We start from the raw sequence: 21,241 nt of genomic DNA, 5'->3' as shown, positions 1-21,241 counted from the left end.
CGCCGCGGCGGCGCATGCGCGGTTGCGGGCGGGAGGGCGGCGGCGGCGGCGGCGGCCGCCCTCGGCGCTGGGCCCCGGCCGGCGGGGATGCCACCGCCGTGCCGGCTCCGGCCCGCTCCCCGCCGGGCCACGCGGCAGCCGGGGCCTGACAGCCGCCCCGCGCCTAGACCCGGGGCCTGGCCCCCCTTCCCCGCTTCTGTCCGCCTCTTGAGGGGAGGCGTCCGTCACCGCGTGCGTGAGGTGTGTCTGGCGGGGGACAGCCTTGGTGGCGCGAGCAAGCCAGAACAAACGGCCGTCATCGCGGCTGGAGGAGAAAGGCAAACACCGAGGTGTAAAACGCGGCACGAGTTTACTTCTTGCCAGCTGTAGAAGGCAGTGAAGCAGCACAGAAAGAGCACGGTTTGTGCCTGACGCGGCTGCGCTCTCAGTTTGATTATTTCCCACTTTCTAACACCACGACTGAACCATTATTGCAAGAGCACCAGAAGCCCTTTCAGACTGCAGGCCAGTCTCAAGGGCTGCCGCTAGCCCGGCCTTCACAAGCAAGCCATCCTTGCATTTGAGGATGTTTTCCTTTGGCTTAGTGGTCCCCTTGGATCTGAGGCTCTTAATGCAGCTTAAAAGCAGCTCTGCTTTTGCTGATGATGTGGTGAGGAGGCAACTGCTGGCACGCTACAGTCTATCCTGTAGTTGCCACAACACTGTCTACAGGAGTTTCTTCAGCGGATAGTGTAAGGACCACTATAGATGGTGCAGCTAAGCATTAAGTCTGTTAAAAAGATCTGCCATTGCCAAGTATACAAATTTTTATTAAAAAAAAAGAAAAAAGGGAATTTTGTCCCCTCCTCTTAAGCAGTAAATGTATTTTTTGCTGTTGGGGGGGAGGCCGGGGTTTGGGGGGCGGTTTGGGTTTTTTTTTTTTTACAGTACAACAGTATCTATTTCTCACTATTCTTAGATGAGATGTCTTACACCACTACTGTTTAGTTTTTAATCAAGCAAAAGTTCTTTCTGCAAGTAGCTTCCACTGAGAAGCTACTAGAAGTATAACTGTTCTTTCTTGGCAAGGAGCATTCATTCCCTGTACTGACTTCAAACTCAAATGTATCTCCAACACGCTGTGACTGGTCTCTGGCTTCTCTGACATGTGACAGGCACTAACAAGGGGCAACATATCAATGCATAAATGCCATCATCACCTTACACCACTTGTGATTTAGAAGCTCACATATTCAAATGAAAATGTTTCCCTTTGAACTTTTCCTGTGTAAGCTGGCCACAGAAGAATAATGCTTTACAATATACAGTTTGATATGTACCTAAGGAATTATGAGAACTATATTCTCTTAACAAAAAAACACTTATGCAATGTACATTAATGCATTGCTTCTTAAAAACCAAAATCATACAGTTGTGTGGAGATCATGCTCCAGAAACAAGGGGACAGGGTTCCCATCTGAAGTCCAGTAAGGTCAGTTGAAATCTTTTGGCAATCTCCAGTACGCCCTAACAAGCTTTGCAGTTTAAGATTAAGAGAAGCTGCAGAGCAAGACACTGCAGGAGTCTATGTGAACTTTCTCATAAACCGGAGTTTCGCATAGGCAATGATAAGGAAGATAACAGTCATGCAGAAGAGAGCTACTATATTTTCCCACATTGCCCAGTTGGTAGGTGCGATTCCTTGGCTGCACAGGTATGCTTCACCAGAACACCTGCAGAAAAGCATGGGGAAGAAGTTGGTATTACTATGTGGTGCAAGTCTTCAGGTAGTTACTTTTATTCCTGTTCCACAAAGATTCTTCAACCCTCAACTCTGCAAAACAGGTGACAGAAATAGAGTAACTTCATAAGCTATCACTAAAAAAAGCTTAAGGGACAAATCTAGATCTCTGGTTCTCATCATTTTTCAGTACAATCCTAAGTGTTGTTTATAGATAGCTGGCAATTTACGAGTAAACCTCAGAACCACATTAAACTGTGATAAGTACAAAAGCATTAGTTTCATGCAGCAATCATTGGAGGTCCATAGCAGGGTTTGGGATCCAAAAGCTGTGGAAACAGTGCTCTAGCACCATTCTCTGCAATAACCTCAGTTTGCCAGCCCTCCAGCATGTGTCATGAAATACTTATGTTGCTACAACCTAAGTTGTACTATACTCTTAAAATAGTCAAGAGTATTTCAAATGGGGCAGTAACGCGGGGAGATAGATACCTTGGCTTGCTGCTGTATCTGCAGGGAGGTTAATATTTAGAACTCTGCTCTGAGGGGCAGGCATGTTTCTGATCACAGGTCTACTGCTAACCAACAACTTTGTAGCTGTCCACACATTTCATTTCCATTGCTAAATGGCCAGGGGTTTGTTTAAGAAAACTGATAAGCCAGGGGTAGGCTATCAAAGACAAAAGTCAATTTAGCTCATCTGCCTATTTTTAGGAGTAAAGTTTCATCCCTACTTCACTCTTCTGTAATTGTGACATTTTATTACATACTCCTAAAATACATTATTTTGGGACATATTATTGAGACTGGCCTGTGAGTGGTTATTCTGTGAATAATATAAAAATTTGAAAGAGTCAGACTTCTCTCTAAGCAAGCTATCACAAAACAGGCCCAAGAACCACCATGAGTTAGGGACTTACATTTCTCCTGAAATATCAGGGGGACAACTGTCTACATCTCCCACAGATGCTGTAACATTTGGATTCTTCTCACCACAGAAATAGAGATCTCTGAACTCATTCACTTGAAGAGCCTAGGGAAAGAGGCAGACATCAGATTTTTACAGTTAGTGATTTGGGGTGCTAAAACTGAAACATCTCAAAGGAATTTGATTATTAGAAGACACATAACGCCATTGGAACTGTATGTTTATGATCCTTTTTATTTTGAAGCTTTTAATCACTGCCTTTCTGAGGAACTGCTCCAAGTTCTATGTGCAGAATGGTTTGGTGTCTGAGTCTTTGGCTTCAAACTTACATTTCAGTGATTGAGCCATGGGTTTCTTTCTTGCCACCTACAAGTTCCTGTTCATCCATTTTCATCTGGGTCAAGCTACTGACCCAGAAACCATGTGGCTGCATGCAGACACCCCAGCACCAGCACTGAAGCAGATGGCAAAGTCAGCCAAGGCAAGAGGGGAAGAGTTCCCGTGCACTGGCAACCTGGGCTAACTGCAGTCTCAGGGGACACTTCTGTGTTCAGCAACACTGATAAAACTATCTCGGTGATATCCAAACAGGAGAAGTCTCACACATCTCTCCCCCTCCCTGATCCTACCTCTCTCTTCCACTGGTGGTCAACATGCTCCTGCCCACACGACCCTGCACCAGCTCTGGCATTCATTTCACTCATTTTTACTCAGAGATAGAAAACTATTCATCCCAGATAGGCTTGGCCAGAATGAAGACAGGAGATGGAAGCACAACCTGTGCTTCCCACCTGTGACCAGTGGGTGACCTCCTACGTCTAATTACAGTGTTTCAAGCAGCTGCACCCTTAGCTTTCTGGTACCCTAGCTCCTTATTATTCAGAAATGGCAGTAAGTCATATTTCACTTCAGAGGAAGCCACACTGAGACACTCAGGATTATGGTAAATCCTTTAACCAGTTGGACAGTCATTAACCTCACACTGGCCCCCCAAACAGCAGTCTCTGGAGAGGCCATACAACATTTGACTTTATTCTAAACCATACGGATCACTATTCAGGCTAGGAATTAGTGCCTCACCGGACAGCTCACTCTGCTGCTGTCCAGGTGGCACTAATTTTGTGGCACAAAGGATTTGTTCAATCTCTGAAACTTCCACCTCTTACACAGAGAGTAACTTTGGCATGCTTTTGGGGGCTGGCTGGTTTGTTCTTCTTTTACCATGTTCATACAAGGAAAATAAATAAATATGACTTTCAAGAGAACTTAATTTATACTCAAAACCTCTCCAGGAAGAAGCAATGTGGCTACATTACTCACAGGAGACAGATGCTACTTTCTACTCACAGTAAGGCCGTATCGGGGGATGCTGAAGTACTTGAGCCAGTTCAGCCAGCCCATTACAGAAGGGAGGTTTACTAAGAGGCCTGAAAAGATCTGAAATAGAACAGAAGAGACTAATGAGTCACAAACTCCTTTTACTGCAAACAATGCCATTCCTGCACAGATATTGCAGTTGCCCGGCAGAGGTGCACTGGGATAGAGGCACCTCCTGCTGCTGTTACGCCTGGGCCTAAAGGTATAAGGGTCAAACCCTGCAGCAGTCCCAGCCAACTGGCCCAACAACACACCCAAGTACTCCAGCTGAACTGCTTGCAAAGAGGTCAGAAAGGTTTTCTACATCCACACGTGAGCTAAGAAGCATGCATGCTAACAACTTCTTACTCTGGAGGAGTGTGTCCTATGGTAGAGCTAGCCAGAGGCTAAAGAAGGATGACTGGGAGATGAGGAAGTGGAGAAACAAGAAGGAAACCATGGGGAACCTTAAGGGCTGTTACTGTTTCAGCTTTCTCCTCCACCTGCATCTTTTAACTGTGCTCTCTCCTGCCTGGAACAAGGCTTGCTCTTTTACTTCTTAGAGCAATTGGACTTCATAGCTAAACGTGGCACTTCAGGCTGTGCTTCATCACAACTGTTTCGGGTGCTTACCCTGCTGTCTTTCAGGATGTGCATGCCATTCCTTAAATACTGTGACTTAACTCAACGTACATCACCTGCCCTTCACTACACATGCATACTTCTCACCCCCAGCAAGCATTTGAAGCAATACGCTATCATTTAACTTGCTGCAGAAGCAGGTTAAGTTGCAAATTGAAGAACAAGTGATGAGCTGTGGGCTTAGAATATGTACACAGACAGCTACCAGGAACCACCTGACAGGAGGTACTTTTTACACTAAGGTAACTTGATAGGCCTCACAGTCAAGAAGTTTAATCACTAACATTATCTCTTTGAAAAAGAATTCACATCCCTCATCTATGAGTAGTCAAAATTCCTTTCTCTCTCACTTGTTCTCTTCCTTAGAAGTCCTTGAAGAAGATTATTGAAGTAATTTCTGGAACCCATGGGCAATACTGAATTAAAATAAAGAGAGGGTATGCTGCTAATCCCACTGGGCAACAAAAATTAATGCAATAAAGTCAATTGATCTAAAGCTTGTTTCAGGACTATTTCCTTTTAAATGATCTAGTTGATCACTTAGATTTCTAATACTGGAATTGCAAGATGTTTTTTTAAATCAATTTTTGTAAGGATGATTTAAAAAAAACCCAAACACTTTTTTGGGGCACACTCTTTCAAAGCTCTGGTGGCATCACACCTACTGAATTGCAACTGAGCAATGATTTGACCCTTAGATTACAAGCTGGCAGAAGTACATCTTTGACTACACTGACAATAAAATCACAGGCATGGGGCTGACATGCTACTGGACTGTGGATTCTCAGCCTGCTTAGGGCTGGCTCAACCCAGTCCTTTCAGCCTGTCTCAGCTGCTTCCTCAGCTCCACTAAAGGAGCACACACACCCTTGTATACTTACAAGCATCAGGACAAAACAAATAGTGATGAGCAGATTGGCCACAGCCACCACATCCATCCCAGCACTGATAGCCAGAGACATGGCTGTGGCAGTGTAGGACACCAGTACCAGGGTCAGCATGAAGAAGAAGAACTGGCCTGCAACAGCTTGGTATCCTGTCAAAAAACAGAAAGGAAAGAGTCTGGTAAACAACCGCATTATGAATCCCAGAGAGGTACCCTTGGACTCCTATACAAGACAGGGAAAGCAGGAAGAAAGACCAAGTCTGGAGTTGGCAGGAACTATGCATGCTCCAAAGGCCCAAAGAGCATTACCGAAAGATGTGGTCAAGCAGGTTCCTGTCTTAGATTGCTGGTGTCTCTGCCCCTGCCCCAGAGTCCTCTGAAGTTATGATGCCAAGCTCTTAAATCAGTTGAAGGTTCAACTAGTTTTGTGTTATAGATATAGGAATTAAACTAAGTCAGAAACCAAATGTCTTGGAAGATGGCAGGTTCAATGAAAGCATCAATTCTTTACCAATCATCCAGTAACTGATGCATGAGAATATGATCGCTGGAGCAGTTCTCATGGGCAGCAGATCTCCTATCATCAAGGCCAGGAAGTAGGCAGACACACGGTAATATCCACTGGTGTACTGATGGCTGCGAGGACAGGAAGGAGGGGAGTTGTACAGGTTTAGAGGTTATCTAGAAAGCAGGCTCAGCATGTGTGTCTGATGTATCCTGATTCGGTTTCCTCCTCTCTCTAACACTGACTCCTTCTCTATATGCAAGTTGCTTATTGTCTCTGTGCTATCACTTCCCACTCTGTAAAGCAAGGGCTGATCTATCTCACGGGCCCTGCAGTCATACTGGGAGCCCTCCGAGGAAAGTAAATGAAACGCTATGTGACTGCTAAGTAACATATTGGAAAAAAAAGCTCCTAAATCTCTTTTCAAAGAGAATGATGCTTAATACAAGAACATGGGAAAGTGTTACACTGCTGTTAACTGGAGGAACGCTTCATCCACAGCTAACTCATACAGCTGCTTCCAGGGGAGAAGGAATGATACCCAACAATGACCTTTAGGACATCAACTCACCTCTAGTTCACAGGGCATTTAAACGTCATTATGATTATTTTGCTGCTTAATGGAGCTCATGAAAAGATGCTTTAATTGGTGAGGTGCCAAAATCCCCATTGTCACAGCTGGTAAGCTAAGCTGGTAAGCAGGGCAGACTGGCAAGAAATGTCAGTGCAGGTGAGATTCACTCCTGAGCAGCTGTTAAAGGCAATACTAAGCTGCTGTGAGCAACCTGTGGGTGGTCATGTGCATTCCAGGCAAAAATCTCCAATTTCCTCTTTACTGCGTAGGATCTGTCTCTTGCCCTTTCATCCCATGAGCTGAAGGCTATTCCAAACTATATTTTCAACATACATGTATATATACATATATGTATATTATATCTACATGATTTCACATAGATATACAAACACATATATATAGACAGAGAGATGCGCTTGATTATTAGGGAGCTCTTGTAACCCAGCCAGCAGCCATCTTCATGTGCATCCCTTGTGAAGTTTTTCTAAGAACTCTCCCATCATCTTTGCATAGTCTTACCACTTTAGGACCACTGCAAGACAGTGTCTCAACCCTGTCAGCAAGAGGGCAGGCAGGGTTCAGAGTCTGCAGGATTCACAGGCAGACTTCAAGAACAACTATTACCAAAAGTGGGTAGGAAAAGCAATTCTCAATAAACTGTGACACAGCAAGCAAGTAAAGGCATTTTATTTCTCCCCTCCTTCCTCCACCTCTTAGCATTTCAGCTCCCTGCTCAACAGACCAATTTAGCATTACTGATGCAATCTGATGTTGCAAGGGAACAATCAAATCTTTGGTTGAAATAATTTTGTTTAGCCTGTAAGATACTCCCCCTGCCTCAATCCAGGGTATGAGACAGTCTAAGTGCCTCACTACTTACACAAATAGTTTCTTGTCTCTGATGAACAGCTCGATTGCAGAGACACTGGAAAAACACTGGTTTGTGGTGACAAAAAACAAGGATCCAACCCTAGAAGGCAAAACAGAACAGTCAAAAAATGAGGAAACAGCCTAGATCAACACTGGCAGCCTCAGACATCATCACGCCATCAAGTCAGTGCTTTTTGTCTCTGTCCACAGAACAGAGATATTTAATTGTGCTGCTGTAGATCTTAGCTGTAAAACCAGGTTTATTCCTTTATCTTCCCTTTCACATCTCCTTTGTATATATGTGCGAGCCCAACAGAACTGCAGTCCCCTTAGGACCTCCGGCAATACCATGCTGCAGTGCATTAAGGCTTGTGAACCCAGCCCTCCTTTGTGGTCCAAGTGGATCCCAAGGCCTTCCCTGTGGCTGAAACCTGTCTTCTACAGACAGAAAAATGAGAAAAGCTGTGGCTTTCCAACCTACCGATTCTGAATGCCACTTCGATCCAATTTTACACCGAAAAAGATAGCACCCACAACCAAGGCTAGAATTATGGTCACTGCAATCTAGAAGTGGAAAGAAGAAAGGGAAAAAGGAGTCCTTCAGATAAGTAAATAAGGACAAACTTATTATTAAGGCATATGCAGGGTTTAAGATTCACACCTGCCTAAAACTTTGCTGTTGTTAGTCAATGTATACCTATGACACACACAATTAAAAGCCTTATGGCAAATTTTCCAAGTTTATCTTATCTTCTTCACTTTTCTCCTTCCTCTTATCTTTTTTGGCTGGGAAGGGTTAGTAGAACCACACTTAAAGGATAATGCAGCTTAAAATTTCAAGTGAGGCACAAAATTAACATCACCCTAGAAACTCCGCATGTGAACCAGAGAACGGAGCATTTCCCCCCACTCCCCAATCTTCAGTGCAGTGTCCTTGTGCTACACTACAATGGAGATTTTTTTCAAAACCAACAAAGGTAGCTGGGCATCTCACTCCACTTAAGTGGCAGTGGCACAGGACTTTTCTGTTTCCCTAGCTGCCTTTGAAAACAAAAGTCTGTCCTACAAACTGCAGATTGTGGGACTGAGCGCAGAGGGAGTCTGAGACTTTTAGCAATTGTTACTTACTTGTGCAACAGAGGCCTGTGGGTTCCTGATGAGGTTTTTCAGGGAACGCTTAGACACCCAGTACAGCTGGGTGAGGAATCCATTTGCATAGGTAATCTCATGCCCCTGCTTGGATACTCTCTGCTTGCTTCCCTGTCCACGCTCCACTTTCCCCAGTGCTTCCTTTGTGCTCTGATACAGGCTGGAGTTGAGATATTTCTGGTGCAGCACATCTACCACACTGCCATCCACATTATCTTCTGCCACTCCATTTTCATTGCTTACCTCTGAGTGAGAAAGACAAGATATGGCTTGTGATTCCCCACGAATCCTACCTTCAGACATGGCCCATCAACGTGCTCAGCCACTTTGGAGGGTGAATGAAAAAAGCAGAAATGCCCAAGAGAATTTGAATTGTTCAAGCCTTAGCTCTGAGCTTAAGAGGCTAGCTTGAGTGAGAGGGTTTCCCTACAGTTTTAATTGAACCTAGCTAATCTGCCTGTTCTTTGTGGCATAAAAAAGGCCATATTCTTAGAATAAGGCACCAGAAAACCTTTGTTTCACTGAATTTTGGGGATATCAATATTTACTCTGATCCGTTTCCCCATCCCCAAAAAGCTCCATTACAAAAACTGTTCCCTTCTAATCCTTCAGTCATGGATATGCTACCGCATCCCCAAACAAATATTTCCCAACATCTCACTCACTACATTGTTAGAGAGTTTGTTCTCTATTCTAGTTCCAGTCTTTCTCACTGCCCTGTTAATCCATTAGTCCTTAGCCTATCTACCCTCTCTTCTCTGCAGCAGCTTCTTATGTGACTAAAAACTTCTGCCTTCTGTCAGCTGTCTCTTGAGACTAAGCAATTCTAGTTTTTCAGTCTTACCCACACATGTTTTGTAAATTACTGATATCTATCACTGTGCTCCTATATTACTGAAGGAAAAAAAAACAATCCCTTTTAAAGCTTTTCTGAGCTCTTTAAAGAAGCCCAAAGCAAAGCATATCTATTAGTAGGAAAAATAAAAAGATAATGAAGTGCCCTTAGACTGGCGGAAACCTGGAGAATAAAAGCTTGCCATCACCACAAACAAATTCCCTTCTACACCAGCCAACAGTGGATTTCTCCTTCACAATTTACCTTTTCCTGTGTCCACAGATCTGTGATCCTCCTTGCTTGCTGCCACAGCAGTTGAATCACCATTTATGATATCAAGGAAGAAGTCAGCTGGATTGTTGAAGGGTTCACATTCATATCCTTAAAAAACCCCAAAAAAACCAAAAAACAAAACCAAACCCACACACGTGCAACATGTTTGTATTGCACAGAGCAGAGCTTGGAAGGTCAGGTCTAATACTTTACCACTCTTCTACAACCCTGTTACAAGAAAACTTCACTGCTTTCCATAAGCATTAGTTTACAGCAGTAAAATGGGCAGGATTTAGGAGATGGTGAATCTGAGGTATCTATGGTTCTATCTATGGTACAGAGCTTCAACGTTGCTTATTCTCCACTGATTTCAGATGAGGAGAAATCTGTAAACTGCTTCTACACAGCTCAGCATGGACAACCCTTGCCTCCTTCCCAGTGCTGTTCAACCACATCCCACTCTGAAAGACACACAGTTCCTCAGTAGATCTTGCTGGATGTCTGCTCTACAGCCTCAGATGCTTGCTCTAGAAGCTCAACTCTTGCTTGTGTTTCCTTGGTCACAAGGAAGAGGAAGGGCTGTCCAAGAGGGGCTTCTTATAATATGATTCTAGCTATGGGATGAGGAGAAACACAAACAAAAAAAGCAAGTATGCTTATTTTATAGCATTCCTGTGAGAAAGGAAGTGAGGCGGGATACTAAAAGGAGGAGTAGATGTACTAAGATTGGTTAAAGCATCTCCTGTAAAGCCAGGGGAAGCTTACAATCCAATGTGTCCATGACTGCATCTAGACTAGATTGGAAATCCTCTCTACATTCTTTGTCCATTATAGTCAGAAACCCTCACCCTGCTTACTTGGAGAGGTAGCAGCCACCCAACAGTGCAATTATTAACCCATCTTAAGACACACCATGATTTTGTCCTCTCAGTCTCCCGCCTGCATTGAGACTAGAGTAGATCCTTGGATCAGCCCCTACAGATTGCTGACAATCTGCAGGCTGTGGTTCAAAACCCACTGGGTCAGCCACCTAGGCCCAGTAGAACTACAAGCCTCATCTTGCCTGTTGTGCATCATGCTTCTAAATTCCAAGCGATTCTGGGTTTTTGTCCTGATGCAAGGCAAAACAAAGGCAGGAGAGCCATGCTCTGTGTTGCCTGAAAATTTTCATTTTTATAATTTGGGGTTTTTTCCTGTTCTACCGTAACACTGTTCAGACTGTATGTGTACAACCCCTAGTATCCTAGTGATAAAACAGCACAGGACCATTATCCAGTGCTAGGGTAAGAATCTACCCACAGATTAAACTCATTAGCCAGTTGCCTTTGCTTTTGGCACAGAAGACTTACCAATAGAACTAAAGTACTCCAGGGCCTGCTTCGCAGGACCATGGTACAGCACCTTTCCCAAAGCTAGTAATGTCAGACTGTCAAACAGCTTGAATATGGAATAGCGGGGCTGATGGATGGAAAATATGATGGTTCGCCCTCTTCTTGAGAGCCTGAAATAGAAACAAAACATCTCTCAAATATACCACACTTTGCATTTCAGAAAGGTCATGTTAACCCAAGCAAAGAATAAGTATCCAAATCCAAGACAAATATTTGTCAGCTTCTCAGGGTCTCGACCCGGAAAAGCTGTAGCTCCCCCTTCTTTGTCACTGTGTCAGATGCTGCCTGCAAGACCTCCAAGACAGCACCCATCATTACAAGAGACCATCATTGCAGTCCAAGTAGACCAAGTATGATGCTGTCTGTAGCTAGCAAAGTTTGAGGCCACATCTGTGTATAAACCCTCCTTACATGTTTTCTATACCAGTTTTCAACTTGACTAACTGGAACAGTCCTACTGCACTCAATGGCAGTACCAGCCTTTACATAGCAGGCTGCGGAAGTCTGGCCAGCTGAGATTTCTCTTAGCGCTTCTGCTGAAGATTTACTCTCTAGGAAAGTCAAAACTAGTTTTCCTTCAGTTTGTCAGATGCTCTTTCAACTGCTTTAGCACTGATGCCCAACAAGTATCCTTGCCGATCAAAGACCTCTATCCACAAAGAGCAGAGCAAAATGTCCCTCCAAGGAAAACCAGACAACATGCTACAAACCCAGGAGGAGGGTTAGGAACTTATTCTCATTAAATAAGCCTCATTTGGCCCTCTTTGTACCAGAAGACAGTTCATCTCCAAAACACAGGAGATGAAGGTAAACACTGAGGGTAAACACTGATGGTAAATCTGCAGGTGAAGCCCAATCTGAGTTCAAGGCTGTTGCCAGAGTGGAGGAAGAGACTTTGTAATAGACTCAGCTGGAAGGCCAAGAAATTATGATTACAAGGCCTGACCTCCCAGTCCACCCCTCTCTGTGGCAAAGGGAAGCTGTCCAAGCTACATCTGCTTTTTGGGCTCCAATCCAATCCTCGCTGTGGAAAGATTCCCATTAACTTCAAAAGGCTTTGGACAAGACCCAAATAAATAATTTACTACCACTTCTGAGTCTATTTGTCTAGCTTTTTTTGTTTTTCTTTTTAAATAAAGAGCACTGTAGCTACTCAGTTATAACAGCATTCCTTTTTTTACTAATGAGCTGACAACAAAATTGCAGCAAAGCCCTGAAGAACTGACTCTTACTTCTTCAAGAGGGTGAGGACTGCATTGGCTGTGCTGGCATCAAGGCCAGTTGTTGGCTCATCCAGAAAAAGGACTGGTGGCTCTGTGATGAGCTCCATCCCAATGTTGGTTCTCTTCCGTTCCCCTCCAGACACTCCTCGGATCAATTCGGTTCCTACCTACAAGCAGAAGAAATCAGGTACTTGCAACAAGACCTAGTCAGTGTGTGCTCTGGAGGTCAGAGCTCTCCACACCCAGCAGCCCTTTTCATTTTCAGAGTCCCATTAGTGAACTCTAGGGCCAGCAGCAAATGATGGGTCTGACTCAGTGTAGGGGACTGTGTAGCAGTAAGCAGAGCCTGATTTTCAGAGGTACCAGGCACCTTATGACTTCAGGGAACAAGGATGACACTGACAAGGAAAAGCCAGAATGAGGCCACAGCAGTCAGAGGTGGCATTGGTGTTCAGGGATGCCTTTTGTTTGTAGCTCACCTGCTGCTCAAGTGAGAGTGGGGTAAGTAAAGTAAAAGTAAAGTAAGAGTAAAAATACTGCTGGGAGGAACAAGCTCTGCACAGAATTCTCCATCATAGCACAGCTTTGATGCTTACACCTTACAGCTTTCAGCACTGTAAAAACAATTTCCCTGTCTTGTCCCACAAAGCCGGGAAATGACTGAGCAGCTTTCTAAGGGGCAATGACTAGGTGACTTTTTCCCCTCTGAACTTATACAACATGCTGGACATGGCCCAAAATCTTCCCCTTTTAGTAGCAAATACACATACCTCTTTCCAAGCTACCTCCTGAGCTGGAGACTGATTTCTTGTGTGCAGTACGGTTTAGTCAGGTTCCTGCTTAGCTTAGTGTAGCTGCACTACATATGCCATACTGCCCAGTCAAGTAGTTCAGTTTGCAGAGGTAGTATGATTTCTGAGAAAGGTATTCTCACTGCTCACCTTCGCATCAGCCACTTTGGTTAATCCCAGCTCACTGATTATCTGGGTGACTCGCTCTTCCTTCTCTTTAACACTGATGGAGCTGGGGAGTCGCAGGGCAGCAGAGAAGTGCAGGTTCTCCCTCACCGTCATTGTGCCCATGACAACATCATCCTGAAAACAGTACAAACGGACAGTTGGACAGCCTCCTTCTCAGCTACCTGACTGGGCACCAGAGTCCCTGTAGTGGCAGTTGCTGGACAAGGTGTTTGTGGACTACAGTGGAAACTGGACCGAGGGACAACCTCTGCTTCAAAATTTACATGACATGAAATTCAAGGTCACTCAGTTGCAGTCAAGGGGAGAATGCAGCTCTGCAGGTTCCCAGCTTACACCAAGCACCACCTCAGTCTGCTTTCAGGCTCAGGAATTCAAGTGCAGAGTACCATTTTGTACTGCACATGCATTTTCCTTACCAGCCAAAGGGAGGCAGAGCAGGAGAGCTGGCAGCTGATTTTGTAAAGAGTTAAACTTCTGTCAGTCCAGCTGAAGCCAAAGGACATTGCTAGTGCTCAGTGTTCAAGGTAGAGACACTCAGGGCTACACCTTTAGAAAAGCTTCAACAGTCATATGCATTTTGAGTAAGAATCAAATCTATCCAGTTGACAAACATCTGGGGAGCCCACACCAACCTGTAACAACCACGAGCCAAACAGAGTTGACATCAGGTCCAACCAGAGCTCCATGCTTCTCCATCACCCCTGCTTTGATATTGGAGCCAATTCTGCATCCCACCATATGATGGGAGAAGGGCTGCAACACTGGGCAGCTGCTGAGAAACATGCCTGTTAATCAGGCACTTTTCAAACCTAGTGCCCTTTTGGAAGACACAGCCCCTAAGCTGCAGGGCAGCAGGTTCTTGCCTGCTTTGGGACTCCTTCCACATCAGATGTAGTTGATCAGCAGCACAAAGGATGTGCCAGCCAACCATGTTTGGCACTGGAGTTAAGAGGAAGATTGAACATGCTGCTGTGCTAGAAGTATGTGACAGATTACTCAGGGTGTAGTGTTATGATAAACTGGCCTTGCTGCCAAAGCTGGTTTAGGGATTTCCTACCATTACTTCCCTCCCCACACACCCTGTCTCTCACCCTAGCCTCCCATTTCCCATCCTCAGACCCACCAGTACAACTGTTAAGTCAACACACTGGAAACTAAACTGAATTTAAGCTACCTTAATACCAAATGTAACAAACTGTGGCATGACACCCTCACTTGAAGGCATGAGTGGAGAGACCACCAGCAGTTTTATAGGGATTAACACATGACTTAGCATGTCTATATGCTCATCTGCATAAAACTGACCCTGTAAGTATGATTGTGTTTATGTATTTAAGCCTTAAGTGTTGTTTGTAGTCTTTGGGCCACCTTTATTGATCTAGGGAGTACTGCATAGGGGTGGGAGGGGAGAGAGACCATTTAATGTCTCACCTAGTTGCCTATCATTTTAAGGTTAAGTTTGGTTGCTTTGGGCATTTGACAGACAAATGCCTCAAACTGGGACCACTTGCAAGAAACTTCCTGGCCATTCCTGAAACACTGAGGATTTGGGGATCTTTGACCTGCAGGATCAAGACTCAGCATCAGACTCATCACATGCATTCTTGCAGAGCCCCCAAGCTGGCAGCTTTCAGGAAAGCTGCCTATTTCACATCTGCCTGCAGTCAGAAGCCTGGATGGTTTCCAGATTTGGCTTCTTGTATGGCTGCCAAGAATCCCCTTCTCCTCAGCTCCCCCAGGGCTTTGAGGGTCTATTATTGGTCCAGGCCTCCACCCACTTCCGCAGATTCAGCAGTCTTTTCCTGTCTCCAAGTGCAACGAAGCTCTGTCCCAGCCAGCCAGAATCAGAGGAAGAACAGCAGGGATCTATTTACTTCCTAGAATTATTGCCTGATAGCTTGAAGGTACTTCTGCCAGCCAGAACTGCTTCTGAGTTTTACAACAAGGGATTTTGTGTGTTGTGGGGTTTTTTCCTCACCTTTTAATTTTTTTTAAACCCTTGCTAGTACTTCAGGGCAGAGCCCAAAGAACAAGCCACGGTAGTCCAGTGGTTTGGGCATCCATGTGTCTTTAGGAAGACAAACACCTTCCTGCTCGACTTGGTTAGATTAACGATTTGATTCTCTTGTCAAAGGATTTGTCAGAAAAATACTGAATACTGTAACATCTGAGTTATCAAATTAGACTCTGTAGAGATCATTGAAAATTACCTAACCTAGTAGTTCATGCTTTGCTCGTCTCACGCGGTCTTCCCTCCCAAGGGCTCCCAGGCCTCCACTGAATGCAGTTACTCACCTGCACAACGTATCCTGAGATGCACTTGAAATTTGGAGGTTGTGGGATGCCATCTATAAGCACTTCTCCAGACAGGCCTGCTGGATCCTTTCTGGCAGCCAGCACATCTAGGAGACTTCAGACAAACACCAGGCATTAGATTTTGCCATAACCGCTGCTTTTACCTTTGACTGGATAAGTACCACCAGTAAGGAAGGACTGCACTCACAGCCTGCTCATGACATGCTGCAAACCAAAGAGCACAGAAGGGGCTTCCTCTACTCTGGGGGCTTTAGCTCTTTGTACAGAAAGTCTGGTGTAGATACAGGATTTTCCAGCACAAGGTGTGCCACGGCATTATGGTAGTACACAGACCGTCACAATTCACAGCAGTCAACCCCTTACAGACATAAACTCAGGCTCTGTATTAACAGCTAACCTCAAATGCACAGAGACAAAAGCACCCTGCTGAGTAGCTGCAGTCTGCTCTCCAGCCAGAACTTTGATCTCAAGGAAATTAATCCAAATGGGCATAAACAAGACTAGAGTTAAGATTAATTCTATAAAGTCATTTTGTTTTAACATATCACTGGATTCTCCTTACTGCCAATGCAGAGGCCAGCCTGTCTGCTAGCTAAGTAAACACTGCCCTGATCAAGTGCTGGTCTTGAAAACATCCTGATTAGCCAGCAGTCTCCTTAGAGAGGAAGATCAAGGGTCATCACAAAGACACACCTGTTTGAACCCTCGCCATATTTGCCAGTCCTTGACATTCTCAAAGGCAGAGAGTGACAAAGAGCTCTCTTACCATGGTTATACAGGAGAGAAAACAGCATCAGCACTGGCTGGAGATAGTCTGCATGGTATTTCTCTGTGCTTTCATCCAAAGAACCCAAGCACATGTGCACCCCCACCACCAGGCCACAGCCGAGTTGAGGATCCAGAGCATCCTACAGACTCACATTACACCGTATTTCTGTCAGTTGTCAGAGAGGGGTTTGGCCTAGCATCTTCAAGGAAGTCTTGCTGCAGCGACTTCACAGGGGATGGTATCTCTCCTGCCCCAAGGGATCTTGCACACACCACCCCCCCCCCCCCACCCGACTCTATGACAGGTCTAGGACAGAGCCTGAAACTAAGCTCCAGTCACCCCAGTTGAGCCTGGTATCTTAACTCAGGCCACCACCAAAAATGACTGCAGTAATATGGACCACCAATTGGAGCAGATGAGGGGTGTGACACCGCTGCAGGGCAAGAACTCCAGCAAAGCCAATAGAGGGACATGAGGTCAAAACACATCACCAGATTTCTCACAGGCATGCAAAGGCCTGAGCCTGCAGATCCCTCACATCTCCCCCAACCCTCAGAACCCCAAATCCTCTTTGAACAGCTGACTGTCCATTTGAAGGAGCAGAAGAAATTACTCACGAAGATTTACCGCTCCCTGTTGGCCCCAGGATAGCATTCAAGCCTGGCTTCATAATGCCACTGGAAGAAGGAAAGAGTTATTTCCAAATGGAGGACAGTTCACATGCAGCTCATAGTAGAGGTAAGGTGTGAACAAAATGCTGTTGAAAGGAAAACTTAGAGATTATTAAAAACTTCTCCTTAAATCTGAAATCAATAAGCATTTTTCCCTTCTTGTCCCAGACTGCCAGTCAGAACAGAACCCCAGCTGGACATAAAAAGCAATCTACAAAAGACAGAAATTGTCTTCCCTGCTGAGCTGGGTCTTGAAAAGAAGAAACAACTCCTCTCTGCTGTTCATTTCCTCCAACTGCAGCTCGAACCATAGTTAAGGGAACCCTCAGATCTTCTGGCAGAAGAGTTCACTCAAGTTTGGTCCTAATTTGTTCAGATCAATAACTGAAACTGCTCCAGCTATATCCCAGCTATTATGCCTAAAATCAAATTAGAAAGTGCTCACAGGAACTGCAGACTGACAGGAGGGTAGTCATTTCTTTACCAGCACAGCTGGATCTGGAAGGTGACATTGAGGTCACTGATTCACAGCAGCAGATTAATTCCTACACTCCAGTATTTTATTTAAGAACTTACTAAACATTATGAAGGATCTTCTTTTCCACAGTTTTCCGTTTACATAGGAATCCACTGGACTGCTTAACGGAGTACTGGATATTATGGAAACTCACAACAGAGCCCCGAGGGGATCGGAGGGACTCTTGTGTTGGAAAAGAACGTTGGAAATTGCCCGCTCCTTCCTCTTCTCCAACAGAAATAATGCTGTGATCAAATGTGTCTGCCATCATGTCCTTGTTACACAGGTCAAGCTCCACTGCATGGAGTTTTTTGAGGTCACTGTTGTTTTGAGCAGTTCCCATCTGTTGAGACAAAGAACACAAAAACATGCAGGGAAAGGAGACATGTGAGCAAAGATTTCTGCAGAAAGCATCTTGGAAAAGCAACTTCATGCACACCACACCAATCCTTACAGGTGCCAAGTTTCCAAAAGGATGGACATCCTCACTGGAAGACATCCAGTAGTCCCCAAAGGCACGGAAACCCACAGATTTGGAACAATAGACATAGCCTTTAAGAATAAGACATGTATGTTCTTGGAGTGATGCTAGCTCAAAAAGCATCTAATGAGGTAAAAAACAAGCGCATCTTTGATGGTCACGGTCTTGCTCAGCACAGTGGGGACTAGAAATGCAAGCTGCTACCACTTAAGCTAAAGAGACTCAAGCTCCCCTCCTTCAGGCGTAACATGTTTACCCCCCCCCCACACACACCCACAAAGCCAGCAGAGAAAACCTATTAATGAATCTGTACGAAGAACCACAGGAAAAAAAATGGTTGTGCTTATGAAAATGAATGCCAGTCAGCACCTTGTTTGCTGGCACAAGTTTGTTTCAGAGGTACCGACATGATTAAAATAACAACTACATGTGTTGCTTATGTTTCAGTCACACCAGTGGCAAGATGCTTCACAACTACAAATAGGAAGAGAAATTTGGATTTGCCTGCAGGCACCATTTACCCTGAAGAACAGTAGGATTCCCCCCTCCCACAGGGAGAAATTGGGGACATGACACAGGAAGGAAAAACATGGTACACACTGATACATTAAGGAAAATTAAATATGATGTCTGTTTGTAATAACAAAGTTATAAAGCATTCTGGTTTAAGCAGATAAGCTGCCTCTGTAGCTTAGGATGGGAGCACCTGAAAGGGAGGACATGTGAACAGCAAAGGGAAGGAACTGTTCTCCCTGTGCATGCATCAGAGCCTACATAGCAGGAAATAGATCAATACGGGTGCAACCATTAATATTGATTCACTTACTAGTCACAGCAGCAGAGCTCTTTTGTCAAGGGACCCCTTCCCTTTCTGTTGCTGTAACTGATGGAGACCAAGTTCGGATCTCTTCACTCATTTAAAAAGAAAGAAAACATTTGAAGTTCTTGCCTTAATATTGCATGTGAAGAACTTGGAAACTCTGCAGTCCCCAAGCTCTGCAGCCTGTACAAAGCCTGGGCATAACTTGTACCCTGCCTTTTAGCCAGGTGACCTCACAGCCGTAAACATTCCTGTCCCCTTTCCAGGGAACTACAGCAAGGAAGAGAGGAATTACTACATGCCCCTTGCAGAAATTGTACACGACAGGTTAGACTAACACAAGTTAGCCTAATCATTTACTTCCCTTCTAGGTTGCTGGCATGACGGTGTTTGCTGGAAAGCTAAAAATTTACTGAGATGTTGCGGAAAGCCGAGGAGGTCACCAGGCTAACTAAGAGAGCAAAGAGAAAGAACTGTCCACAGAGACATCCTTTGCTGGTTACTTGAGTTTTGTGGAAAGGTAGATGTATGCCACCGATTGTCCTTTTCCCACCATCTGCCCTTCTTGCCTCCCAGGACTGAGAGGGAGTAGGACCAACAATATCCACCACTGCAGAAGTAGTGGATTTCTCAGGGAGAGAGATGGTCATCCTTTTAAGAAACTGGGACTACAAGAGCCAGCTTTAAAGAAACAGGAATTGCCCTTTCCTCTCTGCCTCTTCCTATCACTTAAAGCTCAAGAAGTTGCCGTCATTTTTTCCTGTGTAAGTAAAATAAAAGTGGTGGGGAGAAGGAAAGGTTATTTAGCTTGGACACATCCTGAAGTCTAAGACTGGTAGCCCCCGGGAATGCCTTGCTTATGGGAAATGAGGATTGGCTGGTTACATCAGCAAGAGAAGGCTTATATGCTCGAATCGTTGCACAACAGATCAGGAGAAAAAAAACAGTCCGGACAACAGTGACACCAGGGGCAAAGACCTGGTTAGACTTTTGAACGCTTGACTGCCTTGTATATCTCACAACTGTTACGGATAGGTTCTGTAGTTTATTACACCATAAACCCTTTTATATGGGTTTTCGCAAAGCTCCTGAGTAATGCTAAACCACTGCTGCGGGTATGTGCAAGGGCGACAGGAGGATGGGAAGAGCTTAGCAGAGGCTACAGGTAGGATCAGGCAGCGGCAGCACCTGGCAAGCAGTGGCCCTCCAGTCTCCCACCCTCGCCCCACGGGCCGGTTCCGCTCCTAAGCCAGAGCCGCGAACCGACCCGGCCGACCATACTCCGCTCTCCTCCCCAAACCCCCGCCTGCCAGCGGGCAGCCCCGCGCCCCGGCCGACCCGTGCCAGGAGCGCTGCCCGCCGGAGGACCGCACCGCACCGCACCGCACCGCACCGCACCGCACCGCACGTTACCTCCCGGCTAGCGCGGCCCTCGGGGCGGCGGCGGCGGCGAGGCTCCGGCGGCGGCGCTGCCTTGGCGGCCTTTTATAACCGGGTGCGGGCGGCGGGTTACATAAACCGGCGGCGGGGAGTGCCCGGCGCTGTCACGCAAACCCTGCCGGGACGCGGGCAAAGGCAGCGGCGGCGATGGAGCCCCGCTCCGCCGGGCAGCGCGGCCCGGCCCCCGGCTGCGCGACCCCCGGGGCGGTGCCGCCGCCCAGCCGGGCCGCCCCCGGCTTGCGTGGGCCGCGCTGGGGCAGCCGGTTTCCCCGGCCGGCGGCGCTGGGTCCGGGGCGGCGGCGCGGCGGAGCCCCCCGTGCGTCGGGGTGCCCAAGGCTGCCCCGCGCTCTTACCCCGCCCTCCTGGGGCGGGGAGAGGAGGAGAAGGAGAAGAAGGAGAAGGAGAAGGAGGAGGAGGAGGAGGAGGAGGAGGGGAAGGGGGAGGGGGGCGAGCAGCTCTCTTCTGTCGTTGGAACCCGCCGAAGCGGGGAAGGGGCGTCGGACACGAGGCGCCCAGTAAATTGCCCGCGGCCCCTGCTCATCCCTGGCACAGAGGGGTGCAGCTGGCGGGGGGAGGCAGCACCCACTCTCTCTCCCGCCCTCCCACTTTCTGGAAAGGCCATCACACCCAGGGGATGGTTCCAGTTCATCTGGGTCAGCTGGGGCCAGAGGCAGTTCTGGGAACCAAGGGTGACACTGCCACACTGATCTCACACCTTCAGAGGCAGTGTGCTCCTCAGGTGTTTCCCTGCTGGGCCCACGGGGGTCACGGCAGCGCACTGGGGTTTCCCGTTGTCCATCGGGCTGCCTCGCTGTGCTGCTGTGTGTTCCCAGCTAGGAGAATGTGTGAAAGCAGGAAGATCGGATATCCTTTGGTTTGTTGTCAAGGCTTCTCC

General features: G+C 46.3%; 1 protein-coding gene across 1 annotated transcript; it reads right to left on the bottom strand.

The window, feature by feature from the left end:
• Window positions 1–1,320: 1,320 nt before the first annotated feature.
• LOC126043076 (broad substrate specificity ATP-binding cassette transporter ABCG2-like) lies at window positions 1,321–20,586 on the bottom strand. Its single transcript, XM_049810968.1, has 16 exons — window positions 20,320–20,586; window positions 17,665–17,948; window positions 17,035–17,094; window positions 15,628–15,742; window positions 13,294–13,446; window positions 12,362–12,519; window positions 11,088–11,239; window positions 9,730–9,846; window positions 8,610–8,875; window positions 7,963–8,045; window positions 7,492–7,581; window positions 6,044–6,168; window positions 5,528–5,682; window positions 3,996–4,085; window positions 2,641–2,753; window positions 1,321–1,712 (listed from the first exon to the last, which is right to left on the bottom strand). The coding sequence occupies exons 2-16, from the start codon at window positions 17,946–17,948 to the stop codon at window positions 1,565–1,567; spliced, it is 2,109 nt and encodes a 702-aa protein (XP_049666925.1). The 5' UTR covers window positions 20,320–20,586; the 3' UTR covers window positions 1,321–1,564.
• Between the last annotated feature and the right edge of the window lie 655 nt (window positions 20,587–21,241).

This window comes from Accipiter gentilis, chromosome 9 (genome assembly GCF_929443795.1).
Source record: "Accipiter gentilis chromosome 9, bAccGen1.1, whole genome shotgun sequence".
NCBI classification, from domain to species: Eukaryota; Metazoa; Chordata; class Aves; order Accipitriformes; family Accipitridae; genus Astur; species Astur gentilis.
This window is presented reverse-complemented; position numbering and strand designations above follow the sequence as displayed.